This window comes from Anguilla anguilla, chromosome 2 (assembly GCF_013347855.1).
Source record: "Anguilla anguilla isolate fAngAng1 chromosome 2, fAngAng1.pri, whole genome shotgun sequence".
In the NCBI taxonomy this organism is placed as follows: Eukaryota; Metazoa; Chordata; class Actinopteri; order Anguilliformes; family Anguillidae; genus Anguilla; species Anguilla anguilla.
The window spans coordinates 3,281,046-3,308,706 of NC_049202.1; the positions used below are offsets into that span (position 1 = coordinate 3,281,046).

A 27,661-nucleotide genomic window follows, 5' to 3' on the forward strand; every position below is an offset into this window, starting at 1 on the left:
AAGGGGGGGGGGGGGGGTCTCGAACTGCACGCTGAACTTCAGAACCCACACACTTGCTTTAAATAACCCCAACCAATCAAGAAAAAAGTTAAATACATAAAACACGTCCAGAAAAATGTTAGGTGTTAATTAGACTCTTAACAGAGTTTGTGTGATTCCACGAGGGATCAGATGTACTCTGTGAGAGTCTAAATGTACTCTATCAGGTTTTACACTGAACATTTTGCTGTGTGGTTTTTGTTACAGCCAGTCAATCTGTCAGTTTCGACATTTTCTGAAAGCATTTGCATGACCTCTTAAGTATAACTGAAGCAAAAGCCACCGAAATTCATGGGTTCCCAGGACCAGGTTTGAAACCCCCCCTCTACCTCATGCCCTGTTCTTTTACCACCTTAAAGAGTTCAAGGCCCCCACCCCCCCCCTCCTCCCCCTGACCGACTCCCCAAAATTTCCCACCTTGGTTTGCTGCCCTGTCCTGTGCTGTGAAGGGTCCTGATCGGACTCTGTGGTGCGGCAGTGGACCCTTCTGAGTGTGCATGTGTCTGTGCACTTTGTTCAGCATGTGACCTACACGTGTTCAATACCGAACATCTCTTATCCGTGTTCATCAACACGCCACTTTCACGTGTTCATCACCACACGCCACTTTCACGTGTTCATCAACACGCCACTTTCACGTGTTCATCAACACGCCACTTTCACGTGTTCATCACCACACGCCACCTACACGTGTTCATCACCACACGTCACCTACACGTGTTCACCAGCCAACTGCATCATGCATCCCCCTCAGCAGACGCCATCTTATGTAGGACAACACTCCGCATTCATACAGCTCTATATTTAATGGAACAATTTGGGTTGTGTCAAGGGGGGGGGGGGGGGCCTCGGTCCAGCGTTCGACGGCGGCGACGTGCCCCCTCAGTGGGAATGCGTCTATCTAGGGCAGAGCGCTTTCCATGCTAAACAGCTGACGTGCGTACGGTTCTATATTTAATCCCGTAATTTATGTTGCGTCGGGGGGGCCTTGGTCAAGAGTACGGAGAAAATGGACGACACCGTGAGCGTAATGTTGCAGCCTTTTTTTTTGTTGAAATCCGGTACCGTGACCTGCTAGGGGAAACAGCGATAAAGATGCGACCATTTTGAAGTTAAACACGGAACTGGAGAGGCGGTGAAGCTGTGATGGGAAAGGTTAATTAGGCATTAGTGGGGGGGTGGGGGGGTGGGGGGTGAGTTTGGGGGGGGGGGGTCTGGTTTTTCTCCTCGGTTGCCGACCGGATCCAAGTTCAGGGGGACGCGACGGGTGCGGAGGGGCACCGCGGGACACCCCTTAAAAAAAGGCGACACCCCCCCCCCCATCCTCCCCCGTCCTCCCCCACCCGACAGACAGAGCTCCGTATTTAATGACCGCCCCCCCCCCCCCCTTTGAGCCCGCCCCCGCCGAACCCGACGTCCTAATTAGCGCCGATTTCCTAACGATCCCGCAGAGGAGAGTCAGCACACACGAAACGAGCCCCTTGAAGTGCGGATTAGCCTCTCGGCTAGGAGAGCGCACATCAGAGAGACGGGGGGGGGGGGGGGGGGGAACGGTAGCATGGAGTTAATTAACCCGGGGGTCACAGTTCAGCGCCACGCCCGTATTAAGGACGTCCGTTTCGTGACCAGAGCCGACGGCGAAGGCTACGGTGCGCTAATCGCCGCGCGGCGTTGGTCCGTGACGAGCCCGGCGCCTGAAGGACCCGGCTTCTCTCCTCCGGAAACCTTTTCTGCGATGGCGCCCGTCCCATACGGACGCCCAGCTGGATGTGGAAAAATAAACAAATAAATAAATAAATAAAATAAAATAATAATAAGGCTGATATCGCGCCTCCTCGCGCGGGGATTCTGTCCCCGCTGCGCCTCCCCCCCCCGCGTGTGTGAGACGGAGACGCTTCCTCCGGGGGCTGTGTGCCTCGTCCCGCTGCTCGCAATCTGCCTCCGGGCCTCCGCTCCCAGATACCCCCCAGCCCCCCCCCCGCTCGGGGGGGACGCAGTGACATCGCCGACAGAAATGCCAATAAGCGAACGAGCAATAAAAATGACCGATAATCCTCGCCGTCGCTGTCGTGATAATAAAACAGAGGGAAACGGGCAATCACAGGGACACTGAAACACACACGCCTCTCCTTTATTGGCCGCTATTTATTGGCGTGCGAATGCACTTTGATTACATATAAGCGTGGGGACATATCTGACTGCGTATGTGGCTTTAACAATAAATTACGTAAGCGAGCTCGGGGGATGGAGATAAGATTTGGGGTTTTAAAAGTAAAGTTTAATTAGACAGTGTGATCCCATAAATGATTACAACCTGTAGCCTACTTGTAGACTTTACATTCAGGCATAGGTTCCTGTTAGCATATTGCAGTGTAATAACAAAGTTATAATAAAGCTATAAAAATAATGAAACGCACCTGTCCTATATTAATTTGGCATACTTTTTTTTTGCCTCCACCAGATCTCTGGAAAGATTAATGAATCATTTAAGCTCGGGGAGGCTGAGACGTCACAATTCATAGAACAAGAGGTTTTCCAGAACCATCTCCTTTCAGGATTTATCCAGGGCAAGTCGCAAAGAATAAAATATTAATAATGATAAATTAAGTATCAAGCAAAATCTACAAGACACTGTTGTACTCGAATGACTTCTAAAATGTAACACATTCAAAAGGATTCCAAATGAATATAATTTACACCATTTTAGAACAATACCCATTCGAGGGGCGGGGGCAAGGGGGGGGGGGGGGGGGTCTATTTAAAAAATAGTATGAAAGTCACATACAGTGGAAATGCTGAACATCATGACCAGAACAAAAACAGACATAACCATAGGCGGGCAGATGTTTTCCTTTAAGACTTTCCTCATTAGAAAAGGTTAAAAGTAATTAAGAATTATGCACTTTACTGACTAAGGGCTTGGGTTTGTGTATCCCAAAATGCACCAGACACCAGGCCCAGGTGTCTGTGAGTGTGCGCGGGGGTGGGGATGGCGGGGGGGGGGGGAGTTGCCGGTTTTTTTTTGCTTGGAGCTGGAGGAGTCCTGCCACTGCTCTGTCGGGGACCCCCGGTCTGCTGGAATAATCGGATTAGGAAGCGGACGCCTTGTTTTATTACGTAAATGCGCCGCCATTCGCGTTCGCGGGTTTTTGTCCGCCACATTGTTCTCGTGTCAAAACTTCTTTTTTTTGTCGGTGCTGATTTGTTTTTATTTCGCCGTCTTCCTGCGCTTACTTAGCCGTTTCCTGCGGCGTACGTATTTCCCAGCTGCCCCGGGAAGTCTGGGCTGGTTCACGAGGCCCAAAGACTGAAAAGTGTTTGAGGTAATTACTATATGTAGACCCCTGGGCTGGGCTGGGCTGGGCTGGGCTGGGCTGGGCTGGGCTGGGGGGGGACAAAGCAACGGAATCCTCAGAATACAATTTTATAATTCTATATTTCCAAGCCACAAGTAAACAGGCGAGGCTGAACGCAGATGTGATGAATAAATAATAAAAAAAATTCCACTTTCCACTTTCCAAATATATAGAATATGCCCAGAGGTGTTCAGTCAGTCAGCTGTTTTTAGAGAGAGGGAGAGGGAGAGGGAGAGGGAGGGAGAGAGAGAGAGAGAGAGAGAGAGAGAGAGAGAGAGAGAGAATTTTTTAAAAAGCCAAGGTAAACCCTGTACTTGTCGGAGACTTCTGAAGTCGGGTGCCATTTTAAGGTGCGCACCCAGCAGCTGTGGACCATTGGCGCAGCCTCAGAACATTTCCTCATCTGTCTGCTTGCGTTGCCGTCGACCGAACCGTCTGACGGCGGCAGTCTCATTACCGGCATGCCCTCTGTTGTGCTCGAGTGTTCCGTGGGGTTCCGTGGTGTTTTGTGGTGTTTTGTGGTGTTTTGTGGTGTTTTGTGGTGTTTTGTGGTGTTCCCTGGTGTTTTGTGGTGTTTTGTGGTGTTTTGTGGTGTTTTGTGGTGTTCCCTGGTGTTTTGTGGTGTTATCACATGCATGTTCACCTCCACTGGTCCTCATCGCCCCTCCCTGTCACACCCACTGTCCCCGTCTCTGTCTCAGCTGGTGGAATGGGAGACGGACCCCTGTACTCTGCTATTAACAACTAACACTTATCACTCCTCCCCTTCTTCTCTCTCTTTCTCTTTCCCTCCTTCTCTCTCCCTCTTCCTCTTTCTCTGTCTCTCTTTCTTTCTGTTTGATCTGTCTCTCTCTCTCACTTTGTCTGTCTCTCCCTCTCTCTCTCTTTCTCTCTCTCTCTCTCTCTTCACCTGTTTCTCACTCTTCACTGCTACCTGGACTGCATGGCACAAGGAGGACAAAGTGGTTAGCACCTTTTCAGTTTTCTTTTTGGTGAACGTTCCTGTCGATGTCTTCGTTGCTCGTGCTGTTGAAACCGCTCTGCGCGTGTGTTAGGGTCCGCGCTGGTAACCGCTGTAGAAACAGGCTTTTTATCCACATTCAGGGATTACCCAAAACTGTCCGATTACTCTACACATGATGCAGCCTTTCTCTTGCAGTGTTCCAACAGCGTTTTGACTTATGGTTCATGGTAAAGGGACTGTGTGTGTGTGTGTGTGTGTACATGTGCGTGTGCCTGTGTGTGTGTGTGTGTGTGTGTGTGTGTCTCTTCCCTGCATAATTGGGCCCTCACAGTGCGTTTACTTCCGAAGAACATGTGGATAAAAAGAAAGGTCTCTGGAAAGGTCGATGCCTTGCCTGTGCCGGATGTGATTATTATTATTTTTTTAACCCTGAGTGAAAGCAGGCGTGCCGTATCTCAGGTGAAAGCACGTAGGCAGGTGGGCGGGGCCGGGGCGTGGCGAAGGCGTGACTCTAACTCTCCGCCCCTTTGCTCTGTCTCCTCCCTTTTCTGAAGTGTCTCGTAGTGAAGGACAGGGTAAGACTGCATGACTCGCTCTTGCCTTAGCACGGTGGTGGTGGGGGGGGGGGTCGGGGGGGTGGGAGGGGGTGCGGGTGGGGGAGGGGGGGGAGGTGGGTGGGGCTATCCAGCTGATCATGAGCATGGGCACTCCTTTGCACCCCCCCCACCCTTCCACCCTGCCACTAGCCCCGCCCCCACCATCAGCCCCGCCCCTTACCCCTCACCCACTCCTCACGTGAGTGCTGTGAACCTGTGGGGTGACCACGCCCCCTCAGGGCCCAGGTTGGGGGGTCGTGGGGGGGGGGGAGGGGTGCACAGGCGTCCCAGCCCTGCATGTTGCCTGCCCCCCTGCTCTGGACCTGCACCATGCCGCTGAGGGAGAAGGGGGTGGGGGAGGGGCGAGACGCCGGATTGGACGCTGACTGTCCCTACCAGATTCGCCGCTATCTCAAGCACTGAGTCTGTCCAGCATCAGGCACAGGAAGTTAATGATTTCTCTGTGTCAGTGTGCAAGAGGGGATTTCCAAAGCAAAGCATATGCCTCTGTGTGTGTGTGTGTGTGTGTGACTGTGTGTGAGTGGGTGTACATGTGCTGCGTGAGTGCATGTGTGTGTCTGTGCGTGTGTGTGTGTGTGTGTGGGTGGGTGGGTGCATGTTGGCATAATGTGTGTGTGTGTGTGTGTATGTGTGTTTGTGTGTGTGCTTGCGCGTGTGCATATGTGTGTACATGTATGTTTACGTGGCAACACATGGCTATGGTTAAACTAACATTTGTAAAACAGATGATGTCACACACTACAAATTGTAGTGATTTTACCTGGGTGAGACGCATGGGCAGAACTGTGCATTTCAGAAGCATCTGACCTCTCCGTTCCCCCTGTGCTGGAGACAGAAGCTCCAGTATAGACTGCCTGTGGTCAGTCACAGCTCTCTCTCTGTTGCACATTAGCATCTAAAAAAAAAAGGAAAACCGGATTAGTCGCTGAATTACATTTGCTTTTCCAGTCCTTACGGAAAGGAAGCACATGCATGCATGCTTGCAACAGCTGAGAGACGGACGATCTGTTTCATACATGCGATTGCGCTGCATGCGATGTAGACCCAGAGAATTGCGTGTGGGGCTTATCCGCTTCAGGTGTTAATGGCCTTACGTCACTGAATCGGTCTCAAGACGCCGCTGCTCTCTGGGTATCTGGGAAGAGAGAGAAGGCCCTTGTGCAGCAGGATCAGAACCTTTCCCGTGTCCTTGACTTCGTTCCACACGATGAAGACGCTGACTGTTAACCCTTTGAAGGGCAGCTTTTTCCGAATGTTTTTTTTTTTTCTTCAAAATTCCAAGTCAAGTGTTCTGGAACGCCACCGCTTTCAGTTACCAGCAGTGATTGTGACATCAGCATTAGAATGTTGAGTTAAGAACATTCTAATCATGTATTTGTGACCTCACACCTTAATGGGTTCATTTAAATTTGACTAGTAATGGATAGAGACATTCACACAGGTGTGAAATTTTGGGCTATATAAGGGGCTTGCAAAGTCTGCACAGAAGAAATTATCACTGCGAAATCAACTCTTATTATAGTTCACATAGTTTATATATAGCTCAGCAAGAGACCAAAAGTACCGTATCAGAGTTCGTTTTACACTGAATATTGTTCAGTGTGGGTTATGCAGTAGTTTCATAAATTCTTGCCATTGTTCTTTGATTTTTTCCCATCTCTTTAATGGCTGCTTACAATGGCCCAGATACATTGTTCCGCGAATATAACTCATTTTTTGTTTGTTTATAGCTCTCCTTTTTGTTATTATTCTGGTCTGGAACCCCAAACAAAACAGCTCATTAAACTCGGTGAACAGAACTCAGTTGCAATGAGTGGCGCCACCTGCTGGAGGCAGTGTGGCATGGCACACTGTTGTGGAATGATGATGTCATATACAGCATGCCCCTCCCCTGCAATAATACAGATGGTGGGAAACAGTCACTGGCCTCTCTTTATTCTTGCATGAGCACTTCTTAGCATACTTGCATGCCTCATGCATTCTTGCTGGAGCACTTCTTAGCATACTAGGATGCCTCATGCATTCTTGCTGGAGCACTTCTTAGCATACTAGGATGCCTCATGCATTCTTGCTGGACCACTTCTTAGCATACTAGCATGCCTGATGCATTCTTGCTGGAGCACTTCTTAGCATACTAGGATGCCTCATGCATTCTTGCTGGAGCACTTTTAGCATACTAGCATGCTTTATGCATTCTTGCTGGAGCACTTATTAGCATACTAGCTTGCCTCATGCATTCTTGCTGGAGTGCTTCTTAGCAAACTAGCATCCCTCGTGCATTCTTATTGGAGCACTTATTAGCATACTAGCTTGCCTCATGCATTCTTGCTGGAGCACTTTTTAGCATACTAGCATGCCGTTTAAAAGCCCTACAATGCAATTATCTTTGACATACTGAAATAGATTAAAACAAAACAAGCTTCCCCTCCCCCTACTCTGACCTCCAGGCTCGGAGCAGAGGGGGCGGGTTCATGTTTTAAACGTCCTCCTTTTTTCTGTGCACAGCTCATTAAATAGGGATATAAATTGTTCCACCGGTGAAAAGCTCAGTCAGCACCTGACAGAGCAGACTGTAGTCCAAACCCAGTAATCTTCAAACACGGAGAGTTACTCTTTTCGAAGCTGTAAAATTGCGCAAATTGCACACCTTTTTGCATTGAGAAATGAAATGAAATATTTTGGTTTTTACCTTGACAAACGAAACATAATGAAATAATACCAAGACTATTTCGTATTATTGGTCCATGAAATATGCACGTAACCGTGACCACTGTGCACGTGCACATCTGTGGGGAAAGCGTGCGGAATTTCGGAATTCGGAATTCACTTTAGCTTTGAATCGGCTTGTCCAACTGTCGTCAAGTCCTGCTGTTACCAGAAACGTGCACTCCTGAACCCCTGTTAATGTCCCCACCAACTTATTTTGCTGGTTTGGTTACCATAGTTACCTTTCTCTGGGAGACCCATGGAATGCCAGACAGATCCTAATTAACTTCTCCACTGTGATGTCATAAACACGGCAACCACAAGTGGTGGGGGACAAAAAAAAACGAATTCCTTGCAAGTGTAGGACATGCAGGCTATTTTACCACTAGTTTTATAGCGTACTGGTACATTGATGTTAAAATTGTATATTTACTCAATGAATCCATGCTCTAAAAGTACACTATTATTTGTGCATGAAGGATTTATTCTGTGCGGAGGAGAACATAAATGTTGACCTAAATCATCAGAAGAGGACAGACCCAGAATGCACACAATATGCATACAATACACCACATGGCATAATCACAAACAGCATGATTATGCCAACTACTTTTGCCTTACATACATAAATATATATATATATATATATATATATATATCTGTGTGTGTTTGTGCATGTGTGCATATATGTGTGCGCGTGTGTGTGTGTGCACGCATGCTTATGTGTGTGTGTGTGCTTGTGTGTGTGCATGTGAGTATGTGTGCGTGTGTGTGTGTGCTTGCATGTGCATACATATGTGTGTGTGTATGTGCATGCATGTGTGCATGTATGTGCGTGTGTGTGTGTATGTGCATGCATGTGTGCATGTATGTGCATGTGTGTGTGTGTGTATGTGAATGCATGTGTGCATGTGTGTGTGTGTGTGTGTGTGTGTGCGTGTGCGTGCGTGTGTGTGTGTGTGTGTGTGCGTGTGCGTGCGTGTGCATGTGTGTGCGTGTGCGTGTGTGCGTGCGTGTGTGTGTGTGTGTGTGTGTGTGTGACCATTTAGAGTACAGAGAGCCAGGGGAGGTCAGTGTGTGTTGTGCATGTTGCCATGGCTACAGCTGTTGTTACAGTAGGTGGTGGGTGAGGCCCCAGTACTAGCAACCAACCCCAAAGCAATGCCAGTATTCAGGCTGTATAAGCACTCCTGCTCCTTTTCAATCATGACTCATACGCGGTTAGGCATGCATTTGTCACCGCCGAGAACTTTTGTATCAGAGAATGCGCTAAAGAATATGTTTATTTTTACCTTCAGGTTTTTGCAGCATTCAACATTACATTTAAAAAAAACCAACTTTTTTTTGTTGTTGTTTTTGATTGGCAGACACCGCTCTGAACGGCTGACAGTCCAGCCATGATGACATTGAGAGCTGTTATTTACAGCGAGCGGGAAATGAATTTGAAACGGTCGCAGGGTTGGACCGCGCGGGATCAAAAGCAGAATCAGCGAAATCAGCTTGCTTATTCGAGCGTTTTTTCATCACACACACACACACACACACACACGCACGCACACACACACACACACACACACACACACACACACTTCTTTTTCCACTCAGCAATCTGTGTTTTGATGTGTCAGTGGGGACGGGGTCTTGCAGGCCACGTGCATTTCTTTCATCCGTATCCATTTCAGGCTACGGTGAGCCCGGCAGCTCCTGGTCAATTATGGCCGGTGTTGTAACGGTGAAGGGTATTGATGTCAGTAGAAAACGCTGTCTGATGAGCAGGCCTTACACTCTGTGCACAGAGAAGAAGATGAAGATTATAATTATCGACTCCCTTCTCTCGGGCCAATGCATTTGGTTTATGGAGTCTGATTGCTGAGCGTTTGAGTCCTGTCTGGGGCAGGGACGGTGGTGGGGGGGGGAGGGTGTTGAAATTGTGAGTATATTGTTTTCTCTTGAATGAAGTCGTTTTTATTTTGTTTTTTTTTTTTGTTTTTTTTAATTCAGCACTGAAATGCTGCAACAGCACTGAATAAAAGTAACTTTGAATTTAACCTGCTTGAATGAATCACATGTGAATCATAGCATGTGGTCACACATATACTTTGAATGCCAAAACAGGATATGTCACAGTGCCACCTAGTGTTCAAACTTAGGAACAACATTGAGGGCAGAGAGCTTTGACTCCAACATTTGAAAAAAAAGATGCTGCCAGTTTGGAATCATTTTTGTCGTCTCCAAAATGTTTGTCTTGTGGACGTGCGCCAACCAGACAGAGTGCCAAGAGAGTCCGATTCAGGCGGCGTTTGGGGGGTTTTGTAACGAGCGGACTCAGGAGGCATCGATCTGCTTTATTCTAAAGAAATTCGTTTGTTTTGGGAAAGCAGGCGAGGCCACGCTTATGGCGGTATCGATCCCGCCATCCTCGCCCCGTGAAAACGAAACCGCCGTCTCTCCGCGAACGCGCGAGAGCGGGAGTCCGGGATTCTCCGTGACGTCGGCGGGAGGCTCGCGACGTAACCAATCAACGCCGTCGCCGACGGGTTCGATCGTTCGGAACGCTGCGCAGCTCGAGCGGAACGTCAGCGGGGGGGGTCGCACGCGGTCCCGGAGGGCGCCGTTGTCCGAAACGCTGATCTGCGGGCTCGTTGGGAGGAGCGGTGGGTAATCTGCTTTCTGCCGCTCGCTCCTTATGCGGGATTTATAATTCAGGGGGAATTATCGGCGATGCTTCGACCGGCGCCGCTCCGTACGTCAAGCTGTCGGCCGACCTTCCCGCCACCTCCTCCTGCCCGTCGCCGGCCGGCAGCCGCCATTCAGCCATTCGTTTTTCGCCCGTTTAGTGGAACTGACAAAACTCGCCCTGTCAAACAAAAACGACGACAGGCATTCTTCTGCTACCACGTCCCCCTTTTAAAAAAAAAAGCAAAAAAATAAATAAAAGAAACATATGGAGATTACATTTTAAAGAACAGGGGGCGGTGCCCGTAAAGGAGAACAGGAAAAGTAAAAAATAAATAAAACTCGCTTTGACGAAAGGCGGCTAGCCGGCGGCCTGTTGGCCGGGCGTGGTCGTCTGGACTGGCTCCCCACGCTCTGGAGGGGGAGAGAGTAGTCCAAACAGCGGCCTAGCTGGTAAGGGGGGGCGGCCCTGTGACGGACAGCAGAGTGTAGGCCGCCCTTTTAAAGACGCCCGCACTCATAATGAGGCTTTATGAACCGCTTCATTAGCCTGCTGTCGCCCAGACGCACTCGCGCTTGGCAGTGCCAACAGGCAGCAGACGAGGCTGCTTAACAGGCGCGTGTCAGCGCCAGTCTTTCCTCAGCATTTCTCTCCTGGTCCGCCGTAGAGTGAGAGTGTCAGGGGCTGCCTGGAGGTTAGCTGCAGCAGAAAGAGCGCCCTCTAGTGCCAGGAGGTCTGCTGAGCACCTGGGCGTGTCCCACATAGATGTTTCACGGCGTTTTATGGCTCAGAGTTCCAAACCTCTGAGTACATTTACCCGGGAGGCAAACGATCTCAGTCCACAGTAGGCTTGCCCCCAGTTGTGTCCCTTGTCACAGCTGTTTTGTGTGTGTGTGTTTGTGTGTGTGTGTGTGTTATGGTGGACAGAAACAGAATTTTGTGGGAGGGAATTGCCGTCTGCTCCATAATCCTACAAATAGGAGAGAGAGAGAGAGAGATAAATCTGATCATTTGCACGTCTCAAATGACGGGACCCGAAGGACTCCCGCCCTCCGTCTGTTTTGCCGTGGGGTTACGCGGATTCGCCGTCTCCCCTGCCCCAGACCAGGTGCGGGACAGACCCTGTGTAAAGCATGGGCAGTCTGGGACAGCGCGGTGCGGCGTCTCCTCTGGCATGAACGCTGTTGAGCAGGCGGTGCGGCGGTACAGTACGTACCCCGTCTTTTTGTCTTTTTCTTTCGTTTTTTATCTTCTTTTTCTTCGGCAAAGCGAGTTCCTACTCGAGACTGGTTCAGACCGTTCCCTGCTTCTGACCCGCCCCCCCCCCCCCCGCCCCCCCCGCCCCCCTACATCTGAAGCAGTCTCGGTTTGGCGGCTTGGTTACCATGGTAAAAAAAAAAAACGCTCAGCCAGCGCGGGGTGTGATGCGTACGGAGTGACATAACATGGCTCTCCTGCTCGTGTCCATGGACAGACGCGCGGCTTTCTCACCCAAAAAACAAAAACCAACGACGTGCCGGAACCAGCCCATACACACGCACACACACACACGCACACGCGCACACGCACACGCACACACACACACACACGCGTGCAGTACACACACACACGCATACACACATACAAACACACACACGCGCGCGCAGTACACACACACACACACACATGCATAGCGCTTTACCCTAAACATTCAAGTCCAGTGTGTGTGTGTGTGTGAATGTGTGTGTGTGTGTGTGTACTGTGTGTGTGTGTGTGTGTGTGTGTGCGTGTGTGTGTGTGTGCATGTGTGTGTGTGCTTCTCAATGATTCATCGAGTGAATGTGTATGCCGAAGTGGTCGGTGACGTGTACTGGAGGTGACAGCAGAGTGAGTCACTGCGCTGCGGAGAGAGAGAGAGAGAGAGAGAGAGAGAGAGAGAGAGAGAGAGAGCGCGCTACCCCTGCGTTTCGTTTCGGGGTTCCTGTCACAGTCGCTGCTCCGCTGTGTTTTGGGGAACGACCACATCGGGCTCCCCGTGTCCTGAGTCCACGAGCAGGGGGTGGGGAGGGGGGTCCTGGTCCTCGTGTTGCCCCCCCCCCCGCCCCCCACTTTTCGTGGCTCTGTCCAGGAACCCACATCAGTATTCTTCCTCTGTAACTGCACCACGTTTTTCAGTGCCCTACATTTCTCCCGTTAATGTGGCTTTTTTCTCTCTCTCTCCCCATTAGCTTCCCCCAAAAGGTTGGGTGGGGGGGTGGGGGGGGATGGGTGGTGGGGTGGGGGGGGTGAGGGGGGTGGGTGGTGGGGGGGGGGGGGTGGAGGTGGTAAAGTATGCTACAGAGGCTTCGTGGGCTTGCCTTTAGACATCAGTCTTAGATCCTTAATGGCTTTGTATTCGACCTCGGATGGCACTGTGCTGGATGTGACTGCGTCCCCCTTGCGTGCATGACGTTGGAATGCGATCTGATTCACGGATTATCTCTGGATTACTTTAGCCCTCCTCGACCACGCCAAAAAAAAAAAATAATAATAATTGAGTAGGCCTACTCCTAAGAAGAGTGGGAATTTTTTATTTTATTTTACCCGGCAGCGACGCGAATCTCGGGGGAAACCTTTCCACGGCGTTCCCTTTCCCGAATCGATTTTCGTTTTACCCGTTCCTTAATGCTTCGTCGCAGGCTGAACGCGAGCCTCGTTTTAACGAGCGGTTCTCTCTCCCAGCTCAAACCTTGTGACCCCCCAGTGACTGATGCGTCCGGGCTCAACGAATGGGGCTCCTGTGGTTGTGTGTTGTGTCGTCGATGATTACCAGACTGTTGGTTTAGGACCCCCCCCCCCCCCCGGGGGGTGGGACGGGGGGGAAAGTGGAGCTGCGCTGGTCCCCAGCGCTTGATTTATTAAATAAGGACGAGGAGTCGGGATTAGGCCGCTGTCCTAATCCGTCCGGCGAGCGTTTCGCTGGGTTTCGCCCGACAGCTGTGGGCTGTGCGGCTGATTTGCTCTGGATTAATCTGGACCGGCGCCAAGCGCATTCAATCAGGATGTGATGCGTGTTGGCCGTCCGCGAGCGAGCGAGAGAGCGAGCGAGAGAGCGAGCCGGCTCTCCCGTCACTCACACTGCAGCGGTCCCGCGTCTTCCCGAGGAAGCGCCTCCGCGTCTCTTCCTGTTACCGGAGCGCTCCGGTCGGACGGGGGGGCTATTTTTCGCGCCGTCCCGGGACCCATCGTTGCTTTCGCCTTTTCGGTGTTCGGCACCCGAAGAGGAACGGCTAAATTTGGCGACTGCAGCGGACCCTGAAAAGGGGTTTCAAGTTCACTGCAGAGATGGAGATGTGTGAGTATGGGAGTTTCTTCTTTCTTTTCAGAAATATTTTTGGCCTGATGAACACTTTGTGTCGGCGTTGGCACACGATGGGTTTGTAAACAACAAAACAACGTTGTTATTTTGACCTGTGCGGCGGCAGCGTTAGTTTCAGTTGTCAGATGTCAGAGAGACTGTGGCGATGAGCTTGAATTGAGGGTCATCAGGAACACGGAGAGGTCGTTTGCGTTCATTTTCACTGGACTCCTCTCGGAATGGTGGACTGTAGCTTTATGGCAGTTATTTTCTCACGCAGTGCTTTGGAATGTCGTCTGGTTTTGTGTCATTCCGGATTTCGGCCAAAGTGATAGAACGTGATTGGTTCTCGGGGGGCCCCTCGTTCAAGTTTGGCTGCGCTCGGTCATTCGACCCAGCCCTGCGCCTCTCTGTGTCTCTGTGTCTCTGTGTCTCTGTGTCTCTGTGTCTCTGTGCCTCTGTGTCTCTGTGTCTCTGTGTCTCTGTGCCTCTGTGTCCCTGTGTCCCTGTGTCTCTGCGCCTCTGTGTCTCTGTGTCTCTGTGTCTCTGTGTCTCTGCGCCTCTGTGTCTCTGTGTCTCTGTGTCTCTGTGTCTCTGTGTCTCTGCGCCTCTGTGTCTCTGTGTCTCTGTGTCTCTGTGTCTCTGTGCCTCTGTGTCTCTGTGTCTCTGTGTCTCTGTGTCTCTGTGTCTCTGTGTCTCTGTGTCTCTCTGTCTCTGTGTCTCTGTGTCTCTGTGTTGTTCCAGGCAGCCATAAGAGCCTCATCCACGCTGGCAAATGAGAGACTCTCCTGATTTGTAGTTTCTACTTGCGCTCGTTCCTGAGGTCACCCCAGAAAGAAGATCATGTGCCGTGACATCAGTCAATAGTCGATTATTTAAAAAAAAAACCTGATAGATCAATTTTCCACCATGGTCTGAAGACACATTTCTTCTGAGTCTGGACTGGACTGGACTATCACTGCTCTGCAGAGCACTCCCAATCTAGGATCACTCTTATCACTTATATCCTTCTATCTTGTTCCTCTAGCACTTTCACGTTACACTGTATCTCCTACACTGTTGTATCTCCGTCCAGTACTTGTATTGCACTTGTACCGTGATCTTGATGATCATGCCTTCTAGGTTGACTTAACATAACTTTCTGACCTAGCCTATGCTTACTGTGTGACCTGGACTTGATGTTCATGGCTATGGATGACTGTTACATAATGAGTATTGTACCTTATCGGACCTGTGCTTTGTAGTTGTTCCAATGACCTTCGGCATAAACTTATCGTACGTTGCTTTGGATAAAAGCGTCTGCCAAATAAATATAATGTAATGTAATATCACTCCTTTTTTATTTATCATATTTAGCTGTTTGTTAGAGCTGTTTTTTTAAATCAGATGCTAGGTCGCAGCAACGCAAAGTAACAGTTAGAGAACCACAGCTTTAACATGTAAACCATGGACGTTAACCACGGATATGTGTTGTGTAGCCACAGAGATACACAGAGAACTCTATGGTCACGATGGCTGATGGGCAGGGCGGTCCTGTTGCACTCGGGCCAAAATGGCTGCAATTCAAACGAATGAAGTGCGTGACACTTCAGTCAAAAGCCCCTAATTGCCTGAGTGGCGGTCTGGCTGTGTGTGGCGGCCGCTGATGTGACCTTGCTCTCTGCCCCTCTGTGTACACTGCTCTTCATTCTTAATCAAAAGCGACTGAGGGAGCAAGGCGAAGAGAGAGAGAGAGAGGGAGAGAGAGAGAGAGAGAGAGAGAGAGAGAGAGAGAGGGAGAGAGAGAGAGAGAGGGAGAGAGGGAGAGGGAGAGGGAGAGATGGAGAGAGAGAGAGAGGGAGAGGGAGAGAGAGAGAGAGAGAGAGAGAGAGAGAGAGAGAGAGAGAGAGAGAGAGAGAGGGAGAGAGGGAGAGGGAGAGGGAGAGAGAGAGAGAGAGAGAGAGAGAGAGAGAGCAGGAAAGAGAGGGAACGTGAGGAAGGAAGGTATTTTTAGGAAACTCTATCATCTGCCTCATAAATGAGCCGTTAATCTATCAGAGCCCGTGGAAGTGGGGGAGAACGCAGTTGGGGGAGCACAGATCAGGTTAAAGGAGTAGCCTGGCTCTCTTCATCCTGGGCTGCCTGTGGCTCATCAGACAGTCCATTCTGACTCTGATTGGACCACAGCTCATCCATGGCCCAATGGACAGAGCCCCTCACAACAGTACGGTCACCTCTCACACTGTGCCCTTCTGTAGTGCCAGCATAGCCTCTGTTGTACTCTGTTTATGGAAAGGTTTATATATATATATTTATTTTTGCATTCTTGTGGTGGTACATTGAAGGAGCCCGTCTGTATGGACATGCTGGACCAGTCTGTGTCCGTGGCTGAGGAACTGAGCAATGCCCCCACAGTTCAGTCTTTCCTTCTGTCTCTTTCCTGGGAATCTTGCGTCTGATTGGCCAGACCATCAGAGCTGTTTGCTTGACGTGATTGGCTGACCTTTGACCCTGCTTTGACTTTTGGAGCGTGTATCCAGCTTCTGTGTTCTGTTCCGACTAATTATTGGTCTTAAATTGTGTTTCCGCTGGCACATAAAGCAGTTTAACTGCAGAATTGTATTTGTGTAAGCATAAGATTATGCATGTCTCTGGCTAGTAGGAGAAATGTGTGTTTCATATTTTCATATACCTTTTAATTGTTACTCTGTAATAGTATTTATTGCTTTTGATAGAAACGTCAGCTGTGATTTCAGTTTTTATTGTGCAGTATTTTTTACTTTTGTAAGTGTCTGTCAAAAGTAAATTAATATTTACTGTTAAGCAGTGTATGGCACCTCCAGGGCAGCTGGGAGTGTGTATGAGCCTTGTGTGTCTGTTCCTCTGCTCCCCCCCCCCTGCCCCCCCCCCTGCCCAGGTGATGTGGGTGTGCAACCTGTGCCGTAAGCAGCAGGAGATCCTCACCAAGTCGGGAGAATGGTTTTCGGGGCGGGGCGCGAAGCCGCCGGGCCTGGGCGCGGCCGTCAGCGACCCCGCCATGTGCGGTGAGGCGGGGGGGCGGGACAGGAAGGTGCGATCCCGCTCGCAGATCCCCCTCGGCGGGGGCCCCCCCACCGACGCCGCGGCGCCCGCCACCACCGCCGTCGCCCCCGGTGACCGCAACAGCAAGGGACCCGACCCCGCCCAGACCAACATGGCCACCCTGCGGTCCCGCAGCGAGCCGCCGAGGGAGAAGTACGCCGCGCTCGACCCCCCCGTCCCCCCCAACTACCCCCCGGCATCCCCAGCCATCCCCCCCGTGCCCCCCCCCGTTACCCGGTCACCGAAACTGGAACATTCGTGAATAGCCAATCATGTTAATTACATCTGTTTGCAAACAGACTGAGTAGCTCCAGTCTAATGTTTAGCACTAAATGGACTGAGTACCATAAGTGTAAAGTTTATCACTAAATGGACTGAGTACCATAAGTGTAAAGTTTATCACTAAATGGACTGAGTACCATAAGTGTAAAGTTTAGCACTAAATGGACTGAGTACCATAAGTGTAAAGTTTATCACTAAATAGACTGGAGTACCATAAGTTTAGCATTAAATTAAGTCGCTGGCGTGTAAAACTGACTTATACATCAGCTGCATTACCGGGAAATTAACAATATTGGATGTATCTGTAGTGTAGTAGATATACCAACAATTAAAATAAGCTTTTGAAGTATATTTCTAAAAGATATAAATCATGTTTCTGCTTAAATGAATTATTTATATTTGTTGTTGGCAAAGAAGAAGTCCAGTTGTGTTTGAGATACTCTTTAAAACTGCAAGATATGAATCACAGCTCCTGAATTTTTAAATTCCTCTCATGAAAAGGGTTTCGCTGCCCCAGATTAACTGACTGGGAAGCCCAGTCAGAACCTTAGAGGTCCCTAACTCACTGCTTCATGCTGCAGACTCTAATGGGCCAAATTTGCAATCGCTCTCACGGTAGAAATGTTTTTTTTTCAGATGTTTTTTTTTTGCACGCGCCCTGTAAATTGCACACGCTCCGGTTTTGTTTACCGTCCTGCCTGTTCTGTCTTCCTGTCCCCCTGCAGGAAGAGGCCGCTGTCCGTCCCGGAGCAGAACGGGAAGGTGGTGGGGCTGCGGGGGGAGCGCCGGCGGGGGCCCGGGAAGCAGCTGTCCCAGACGGCGGAGGACCGGGAGCCGGGGGACAGGCGCGAGGGCCGACGCCTGGAGAAGGGGCGGTCCCAGGACTACCCGGACGCGGCGGCGGGGGCGGGGACGGGGACGGGGGCGGGGGCGGTGGAGGAGGGGCGGAGGCGGCGCGAGGAAGAGGAGCGTCAGCGCCAGCGGGAGGAGGAGTTCCAGACCCGTTACCGCAGCGACCCCAACCTGGCGCGGTACCCGGTGAAGCCGCAGCCCGAGGAGCAGGAGATGCGCATCCACGCCAAGGTGTCCAAGGCGCGGCACGAGCGTCGCCACAGCGACGTGGCCATCAACGAGGTGGGGCTCCCCGAGGGGGGCGGCGGCGGGGACGCACCCCAAAACCGCCTGGGCAGGCAGAGGGGGGGCGAGGGGGAGCGTAAGGTCCTGCTGGAGAACCACCGCTCGTACTCCGCGGACAGGACTGGAGGGGGCGGGGGCGGGGGCGGGGGCGCGCCCCAGCCCAAACAGAACCACGGCCCCCAGCCCCCCGGGCCCCGGGTTGGGCCGGCCCCCCCCGCGGGGCCCCCGAACCTCAGGGAGCCCCAGGACTGGGGCAGGCCCAGCCTCCTGGACCCCGGCTCCGCCGCCCTGCTGCGCAAGGCCAAGCGGGAGAAGATGGAGAACATGCTGCGCAACGACTCGCTCAGCTCCGACCAATCGGAGTCGCTGCGCCCGCCCCCGCCCCGCCCCTACAAGACCAAGCGCGGCGGCCTCAACAAGCGGCAGATGTCCGTCAGCAGCTCGGAGGAGGAGGGCGGGTCCACGCCCGAGTACACCAGCTGCGAGGACGTGGAGATCGAGAGCGTCAGCGAGAAAGGTGAGAGAGACCCTCCCTTTGTGTCGCCCGCCACAGGGCCCTGAACCTCCTGAGCTCCTAAACTACAACACTCAGCATTGGCCTGAATCGAAACTGCTCAATCTGGTGATGTTTTGGGTGCAATTCAATAAAACATCACCATCGATAACCGGCTGAAGGCAGTGTTTTTTTTTTTTGTTTTTTTTTTGCACGATTCAGAAATCATTGCAACGTTAAGCAGAATTTTTGCGTAAATTTCTGAAAAAAGGAAACTCTGCTGCTGAAAGTTTAGGGGAGAGCTTGGCTCCGTGGCCACTCCCCCCGTATCTAAGCCCGTCATTCGCAGATGCGGCGTGAGTCATGCTCATTACGTCACGGTAGAACTTCTGATGATTGGGGGGCGGAATATTTATCCCAGAGCCGAGCGCATTAACGGACTTTCACTCCGGGTGAATGAGGACTGATGAACGCTAGGCTGTGCGGGGGGGGGGGTTTCTTGAATTCCAGAGACGGTGCGCACTGGCCGTTTATGTGAATGGGCAAGAGAGTATACTGTCATTCATTCGGTTCTCGAGTTACTCCGCGTAAGCTTATAAGAGAGGCATGTGAACTCGTGGTGGAGATTTGGAGATTAATTGTACATACCTGACCATGTAGCCCATACCCGGCCCTACAGAGCGTTACATCACTGTAGCTCTTACTGTTGAGTCACTGATTCATAAAATGCCCGCACCGTTCATAACCGCAAATAAGGAAACTCGTCAAGCAGTCACTATATGGAAAAACACACACACACAAAAAGAAATGATGTACTCATTTAGCTCTTTAACAGTTCTGTAATTTGTCATTCCCGATCTGCAAACTTGTTTCATAAGTAAAGCCAGTAGCGCTGTGATACTACATGGTTGGTTGCGGCGAGGGATGTACAGTAAACACCTGTTGGTATTACGCAGTAATTACACGTGATTAAACGTAATCTGTGACGTGCCCCGTGGGCATAGCAGCCACCGCGGCAGTGTTGGTGACCGGGATACGTCGCGTGTCCTGTCCTCACCGGGCCATCTACCGGTTTTATTCCTTCTCCTCTGTGGTTTCGTTTCGCGAGAGGCGCGCGCCCGTGATGGTCTCGGTCCGTACTGTTCGTGGGCTCGGGTTCGTGTGCGGACGTCGTCGACCGATGCTGCCCGTTAGTCCCAGCAGTGCCTGTCGGAAACAGCAGTCGCCGCGAGGGGCAAGTCCCTGCTCGCCGCGGGACGGGCTGCGATGTTGGTGTTTCGGGAGGAGCGGTCTGCCTGTTCATGCTCCTCATTTCAAAGTGTGACCCGGTCTCAGAATGAGAATCGGATGGCTGGAATCTCATGCGTGGGCGGAGAGGTCAAGATTAAAATGTGGCTTTGGGTGATCCAAGCGACTTTGTTTTATGCATCCGTATTCATTGCTTAACATCTCAAGAGTCGTGCCGGCATCAAAGGCTGGGATGCGGTCATCTGAAGCAGTAGTCTGTTGAGAGAACTTGGGGATGTCTAATTGTGTGGTGCTGAAATAGGAAATGGACGCCGCGTCCTTAATTGTAGCGTATTTATTCCGTTCAGTGCGAACCATGAAATGCATTTTTTTTTCTTTCTTTTGGAAAGCACCTTTTTTTTAGGACATCAGTTTTGAGAATTAGGTCAGTGAGTGGGCACGGAAACACTGACGGACTGCCATCAGTGATCTGCTTTGGAAGGGCACAGTATGTTCATTTTTGGATAAAATATTAAAGCTCAAATATAATTCACTTTCAAGTAAACCATCAAAGCCTTAACAGCAATTATGCGCTTTATTTATTTATTTATTTATTTATTTATTTATTTATTTCCCCCAGGCGAATTCGCTTGGCTCTTAAATTCTGATCCGTATTTTTTAAAACCAGATTAAAACCTTGGCCACGGCGGGCAACAAAGGGGATGTGCGCGCGGGGGACTTGGCAAACGGAAAAGCGCGAGTTACGGCCCCAGTCAGGTTTCCATATTTGATGCAGCGCGAGATTCTCTTTTTCCCCCCCCAAATACCCGGTTATGGGGCGAGCGTGGGCGTTCTGTGTGCTGCATAGCATACGTCAGGTTCGCGGACAGTTTTACCGACGCAATCAAGTGGGTCAAATGAGATTGTAAAGGCTTTATTGCGCGTAGTATAATATCGTGTTGGAGGTTAGACACTTTTAACTGGGCCATTCTTCCGGCTTTATTAGGGAGAACACGCTGGAGCGGAGCCACGAGACGAAAGGCCCGGGATGAAGGGCAGTGAATATGCCAGGCGGGGCGTGCTATACGAGAACCCCTTCTTCCGCCGAGGATGGCAAAGTCCATCGCTTTCACCCGAAGCACTTAATATCCGCGGAATCTATTTAAAAACGTATCGATCGGAGGACGGGTAGAAGGCAGTGCTCTTCGTCTGCGCCGGGCACGTCCGTTTCCTCCTCAGGAACACCTCACAGGAAACGCGCTAAGCACTGAGGAGATGTCATCATCGCATCGGTGCGTTTTCCGCATTTGTTTAGGAGTGACTGTTTTTTCGTGACGCGCGCAAACAGGATGGAGCGGCCGAGGAAGCCGTGTGACAGCGTCGCTCCAGTGCATTAACTTCCGTCGGAGGTGACTGCTCCCAGCGGTCGTGATGAAAGCCCTGCTGCCCCCCCCCCCCTCCTGCCGGCATGCTTTGGAAGTTAATGGCCCTGCGGTTCGATTGTGCCGGACAGGCTGAGTCAGGAGAGCTGTGATGGACGCCGGTGACTCACACATCTCCTCACGTGTACCCACGGATACCACCTCGAATAAAAAATTAAAAAAAACATAAAATTAAAAAAAAAGCGAAATCATTTGAAAATTAGTATTCTGTTGTATTTCCCCTGTTGTTTTTTTTTTTTAACACCTTGAGAAATCAACTGATTCATTTTTTTTGTTTGATTAGCGCTGAGGTTCTGGCTCTTAATTAATTGCTCCCCAGCCGAACAGTACGCTAAGCCTGAGGAGTGTGGGCCGGTTGACCCGACGCCTTTGGAAAGGAGCGTTTTCGGGAAACCGTGCCCTGGCACCGTGACCAGGGTGACCCTGCAGAGCAGCCTGTGGTTTTCACCGTGTGTGGGCCGCAAGCGGGAGGCCTTGCCCCACACCTGGGCATACCTGGGCATACCTGGGCATACCTGGGCGCGTGCCAGCCTCCCTCCTGCGGTCCCGTGTCCTAATGCAGCTGCTCTCTTCTCTTCTCCAGGTGACTGGGACTGCTATCCTCTGGATCCAGCCGTGTGGCACGTAAGAGCACCCCCCCCCCTATTTTTATTGTTCCTGTCCCCCCCAAAAGGCTCAGATACACCTGTGCACCTCGCCTGTGCACCTCAGCACTCTGACAGGAGCAGTGCTGTCAGTATTAGTGTCCACAGACGCACACCTGAAGGGTAACAGCACTTTGAGTCCGATTGCCAGGCGCTCCTGCAGTGCATTGTGGGGATTTGTTCGCCCTCTGGAAGGAGCCAGTGGCTCTAAAGCTGCTTGTGTGTGTGTGTGTGTGTGTGCCTGCATGCGTGAGTGTGTGTGTGTGTGTGTGTGTGTGTGTGTGTGTGTGTGCCTGCATGCGTGAGTGTGTGTGTGTGTGTGTGTGTGTGCGTGTGTGAGTGTGTGTGCGTGTGTATTCAGAGAGAGAGAGTGTGGCAGAGGGGTTGAGGCGAGCGCTTCCCTCACTGAAGGGGTTAACCGCGTTGCCCCGCTCTCTCTCCTCAGCATCCCGTCACATGGCAGCCGTCCAAAGAGGGCGATCATTTAATCGGGCGCATCACCCTGAGCAAGAGGACGGCCATGCCCAAGGAGGCCGGGGCCCTGCTGGGCCTGAAGGTGAGCGTGAGAATGATCCTCCTGCTTCACTTCCCCCTCCCTCTGCCAGGCCTGTGTGCTGCCGCGGACAGGTAGGCCTGTCCAAACACCTGCCACGCCCAGGTAGGCCTCTCCAAACGCCTGCTGCGAGATCAATCGAGTTCTCTTCTGCTTAAACGGCAGGGGTGCTATCGGGAGGCAGACGGCAGTTTTCTTTAATGTAGCTTCAATAAGATGTAAATGATTAGAAACATGAATTAAAAAAAAAAACACAATACCTCCTGATTTGAATAGCCGTGATTTCTGATGATTTGTTTCCTGTGCTTCTCTCACCTGTTGGCAGGTGTGTTCCTGTCTTCACACGACATTCCATCACTCGCATTTTCAAGTTTTGACTAGATAAGGAGCAGAATTTTATAATATTATAAGTTACCATGTGTCACTATGGAATTATGTGGAGTTTTATCATGTCATTGGATCTTCAGTAGATGTTTGATTACATGTTGTGACACGTTTGGAGGCATTAGATGGAGGTTGACAGACGTGCATGAGTTGATTTCGCACACGTAGACACGGGGCCGGTTAACAAACACAAAACTAAGTCACAAGACATGACAAAACACGACAAAAGACAGGACAAAACTCCATCCACAGTTCTCCCCTCTCTCTCTCTCTCTCTCTCCCTGCTCACGGGCCGTGCGATCGCGTCACTCAAGCCCCGATCTCACCGCGGGCTGAACAGATAGAGATTAGCCCTGATTGCCAAATTGGCCACAGCTGTGGCTGCGGGCCGACTTAGCCCCTCCCCCTCGCTCCCCGCTCGCAGCCGGTGGCTGAAGCCACGCCCCCGCTCTACGCACGCGAAGCTAATGTATAACATCAGACGCTCATTCCAATCGCTTATTTTGTCCGTCCTCGTCCCTTCAGTCCTTGCCTGACCCGGAAGTCGTCGAGGTCTGCCAGCTTTAAGGACCTTCCAACTTCCTTGAAGGAACATCAGTGCATCCTGTGTGGAAGTTTTTTTTTTGGAATGCGCGACGTACAAATGATCGACCTGAGGGTCCACCTCTCCCCATGTCTGCCATGTCTGTAACTGACGTAGCTCCAAGCCGATGCTTGACTGAACAAAGGCGGCCCGTTTGACTAATACTCGTTTCGTTGATTTCTCCATCCTTGCATCCTTTCCTTGCATCCTCCATTGGGTGGAGTTAAGGAGGCAAGGAAAGGATGCAAGGAGGTACAAAATAAGCGATTGGAAAGAGGCCATGGAGGTTGTTTCCCAAAACAGAGTGAGGCGTGTCATTAAATGACATCACTCACGGTGACCGCGGCGAAGTGACATCACACAGAGAGAGCGATGCGGTTGGCTGCCATCGCTGGCCTGCACTGTGGGTTTGCGTGGCGGCGGCGGCGGCGCTGGTCGTTAGCGGGACGACCGCGTTGACGCCGCTGTCTGGGTCCGCAGGTCGTTGGCGGGAAGATGACGGAGACGGGGCGGCTCGGGGCCTTCATCACCAAAGTCAAGAAGGGGAGCCTCGCCGACGTGGTGGGCCACTTACGCGCAGGTGGGGATTCTGGGAAGGCGGGGGAAAGCGCTCGCCTCCGTGTGGCGTGTGGTGGGGGGGGCGTTGCCACGCCAGCGCCCTCAGAAATGTCCGTGATAATACATGTGAATGAGAACGCCCTCTCTGGATTCGAGCGGGGTTTGTTTTTGCCGATGCTATGGTTTTTGGGAACTGGAGAAGAGGTGTGGGGGAGCGGGGGAGGCTATGGGGTAAGGGGGGAGGGAGGGGGGGGTTGTAATAGGATGATTCTCGTCTGATTGGGCCCTTGTTTCCAGGCGACGAGGTCCTGCAGTGGAACGGGAAGCCGTTGCCTGGAGCAACGAAAAAGGAAGTTTACAACATCATTCTGGAATCCAAATCGGAACCTCAAGTGGAAATAGTTGTCTCCAGGCCTATTGGGTAAGTCCTGAATGAGGTCGTCATGTAGAAGGTCATGGTCATGCATCTTTTGCTTATGTGACAGATTCTTGCTTTTTGCTGCAATGAGCTTTGAGCTGGTGATCACCTGTGTGGAGATGAGCTGTTCAGGTGCTGCTGGAGAATGTTTCACCACTTCACCCCTTGGTCCTTAGGTTACGTTGATATACAGGATACAGTGTGCATGGACTTTGTTAAGAGTGTTAAGTAGTAAACCAGGTAATGTGTTTAATTTGATGTGTCAGCCTACATGCTTGGATTTCCCCCAAAAAACTAGCTCTGAGTTTTTTTTTCTTTCTTCAGAGAATGACAATATTATAGATCTAACCATACTATCCTGGGATAAAAGACAGTGTGATCAATCTAACTGATGCCATCAATCACCTTAATGCAGAGAGCAAGGCTAGACTAGTTCTCTCTCCAGTGGCTCAGTTACTGGCTAAATACTGTTTTTATGCTTTTCTTTTTTAATCTTTTCTTTTTAAAACTGTATTTATTCATCTCTGGTTTGTCTCCTTCATTTAAAAGAACCATCCATCGCTTTCTTTCCAAAAACTTCTTGAGAAGGGTGTATAAAGCATATCAGTAAGTAAAATATGTGCAGTAGCTGTGGTTCGCCCTTCCCAGTGCTTTTCCTCGACCAATCCTCCCTTCTCATCGCTGAGCTGGCTGGCCATGCAACCAATGGGGGGGGGGAAGGGATACTCATGCCCCGCCCACTCCCACCCAAACCTGCGGGAACTGTCTTCCTTGAATCCAGACCCAGTGTGTGTCCTTGTCTGGTGTGTGTGTGTGTGTGTGTGTGTGTGTGTGTGCAAGTGTATCCGCGTGTGTGTTTCTCTGCAGTAATAAAACTTGTTTCCCGTAAAAAAAAAGGAATGTTTCGCCAAGGTGGCTGAGTCATTCCTTACCGAACCCAAGGGATTTCCCATAACCTGACTAATGTATATGATTCACAAAGAGGGGCCAGCGATGTGAATTAATTCTTTCAAATGCTTTGTTAAAGTTTCCCAATTCGATTTTAACGCTGTACTTTTTTTTTGTTGTTGTTATATTTATAGAGATATACCGAGAATTCCAGAAACATCACATCCTCCTTTAGAATCTAGTAAGTGTCAAATATTAGTCTCTCTCCGTAGGTCTCTGTAAGTGTGAAAATATTGCCTTTCACGCTGGCTCGTTGAGTTTGGCCTTCACATTGAACACACACACAGTCTGTGTTTGAGTATAAAGGCATATGACAACATCGTCCCTGTTTTCATAGAGAGCTTTTTATGCAGACTGTCTTTGAGCAGAAATGCTCGCACGCTTTCCCAGCCCTTCGACGTTCCACGTTTTTTTACGCCGTGACGAAAGCATCCTTGTCCTCTCCCACCCCGAGCAGGTTCAAGTTCCTTCGAATCCCAAAAGATGGAGCGACCCTCCATCTCCGTCATGTCCCCTACCAGTCCCGGGACCCTCCGCGACATCCCCCAGCTGCTCCCCGGACAGCTGTCTGTGAGTGCATTATCTTCCGATTTGACGTTCGAAACAAACGGAATTGCGACAGTCGAATCAGGAATGAGAGCGTCTCGTCGTGTTTGCGCCTGAGTTTAAAAAAGCAGAAACGGAAAGTGTGTGTTTTCCAGGTGAAGCTGTGGTACGATAAAGTCGGCCACCAGCTGATCGTGAACGTGCTCCAAGCCATAGACCTGCCTGCCCGGCTGGACGGGAGGCCCAGGAACCCCTACGTCAAAATGTACTTCCTGCCCGACAGGAGGTGAGCGACCGAGCACCACCGCCGGCCTTACTCCGGGTACTGCGGGCCGGTTTCACAGAAACTCACTGAGCCTAGTCCTGGACTAAATTCAATTTCGAATGGAGATTCTCCATGCAAAAGTGGATTTAGTCCAGGACTAAGCCTAATCTGTGTCCGTGAAACCCGCCCTAAATGTACATTTACGTCTTTGAAAAGGTATGACTGTAAATGTAGTCTTTTTCTGGTGTGTTTATAAGGGTTGTTGATAGGTCAATATGGTTCTAACTGGCTGGCTTTTTACAAGGCGAGTCTGGTACTGGTAATCTTTATGGCTGTGTGTATACCTGGGTGACTGTGCAAAAAGTTCAGTTTTAAATCGGCTCTGTTGCAGTATAAGTGATTCTTGCTGGGCTATCTGTGTTAGAGTTGATGCAACACAAAACATTTTTGCTGTGTAGATGCTGCCATTGCCACATGTGTTTATTTCTGGGCATGTATTTCAAAGGTGGTGACTGCTGTCAGGTGTCGGTCAATGGGCGTGTCTTTGTTAAGTGGGTGTGTCCCTACCTCATGCAAGCCTGCGATTGGTTGTTGCGTGTCTGGAAGTGGGCGTGGCCTCCGTCAGTGACCACCCCGTGCGCCTGGTGCTTCTTCTTCTTCTTCTCGACAGTGACAAAAGCAAGCGGAGGACCAAGACGGTGAAGAAGAGCGCGGAGCCGAAATGGAACCAGACCTTCCTGTACCCCCACGTGCACCGGCGGGACTTCAGGGAGCGCATGCTGGAGATCACCGTGTGGGACCAGCCCCGCGTGCAGGAGGAGGAGAGCGACTTCCTGGGGGAGGTACTGTACTGGAGGTTCTGTATGTCCGTGACTGTATGACCATGACCGTATGACTGTGACCATATGACTGTGATTGTATGACCGTGACTGTATGACTGTGTTCTGTATGACTGTGTTCTGTAAGACTGTGTTCTGCATGACTGTGATTGTAAGACTGTGTTCTGTATGACTGTGATTGTATGACTGTGTTCTGTATGACTGTGTTCAGTATGACTGTGATCGTATGACTGTGTTCAGTATGACTGTGATCGTATGACCGTGACTGTATGACTGTGTTCTGTATGACTGTGTTTTGTATGACTGTGATTGTATGACCGTGACTGTATGACTGTGTTCTGTATGACTGTGATTGTATGACCGTGACTGTATGACTGTGTTCTGTATGACTGTGATTGTATGACCGTGACTGTATGAATGTGTTCTGTATGACTGTGATCGTATGACCGTGACTGTATGACTGTGTTCTGTATGACTGTGATTGTATGACCGTGACTGTATGACTGTGTTCTGTATGACTGTGATTGTATGACCGTGACTATATGACTATGTTCTGTATGACTGTGATTGTATGACCGTGACTGTATGATCGTGACTGTATGACTGT

At 50.7% G+C, this 27,661-nt stretch overlaps 1 protein-coding gene across 20 annotated transcripts in view; it reads left to right on the forward strand.

The window, feature by feature from the left end:
• Positions 1-27,661, forward strand: part of rims1b (regulating synaptic membrane exocytosis 1b) — a 91,882-nt gene that overhangs the window by 31,781 nt on the left and 32,440 nt on the right. For 10 of the 20 annotated variants that reach the window (XM_035405265.1, XM_035405274.1, XM_035405263.1 and 7 more), the window contains exons 3-14: positions 4,349-4,360; positions 4,914-4,934; positions 16,572-16,888; positions 17,743-18,671; positions 21,900-21,940; positions 22,406-22,516; positions 23,961-24,060; positions 24,336-24,459; positions 25,539-25,585; positions 25,859-25,974; positions 26,106-26,236; positions 26,886-27,057. In XM_035405265.1, the coding sequence (XP_035261156.1) occupies positions 4,349-4,360; positions 4,914-4,934; positions 16,572-16,888; positions 17,743-18,671; positions 21,900-21,940; positions 22,406-22,516; positions 23,961-24,060; positions 24,336-24,459; positions 25,539-25,585; positions 25,859-25,974; positions 26,106-26,236; positions 26,886-27,057 (2,121 nt within the window). The remainder of the gene's footprint in view (positions 1-4,348; positions 4,361-4,913; positions 4,935-16,571; positions 16,889-17,742; positions 18,672-21,899; positions 21,941-22,405; positions 22,517-23,960; positions 24,061-24,335; positions 24,460-25,538; positions 25,586-25,858; positions 25,975-26,105; positions 26,237-26,885; positions 27,058-27,661) is intronic. The other 10 variants (XM_035405275.1, XM_035405264.1, XM_035405267.1 and 7 more) reach the window with 5 other exon arrangements.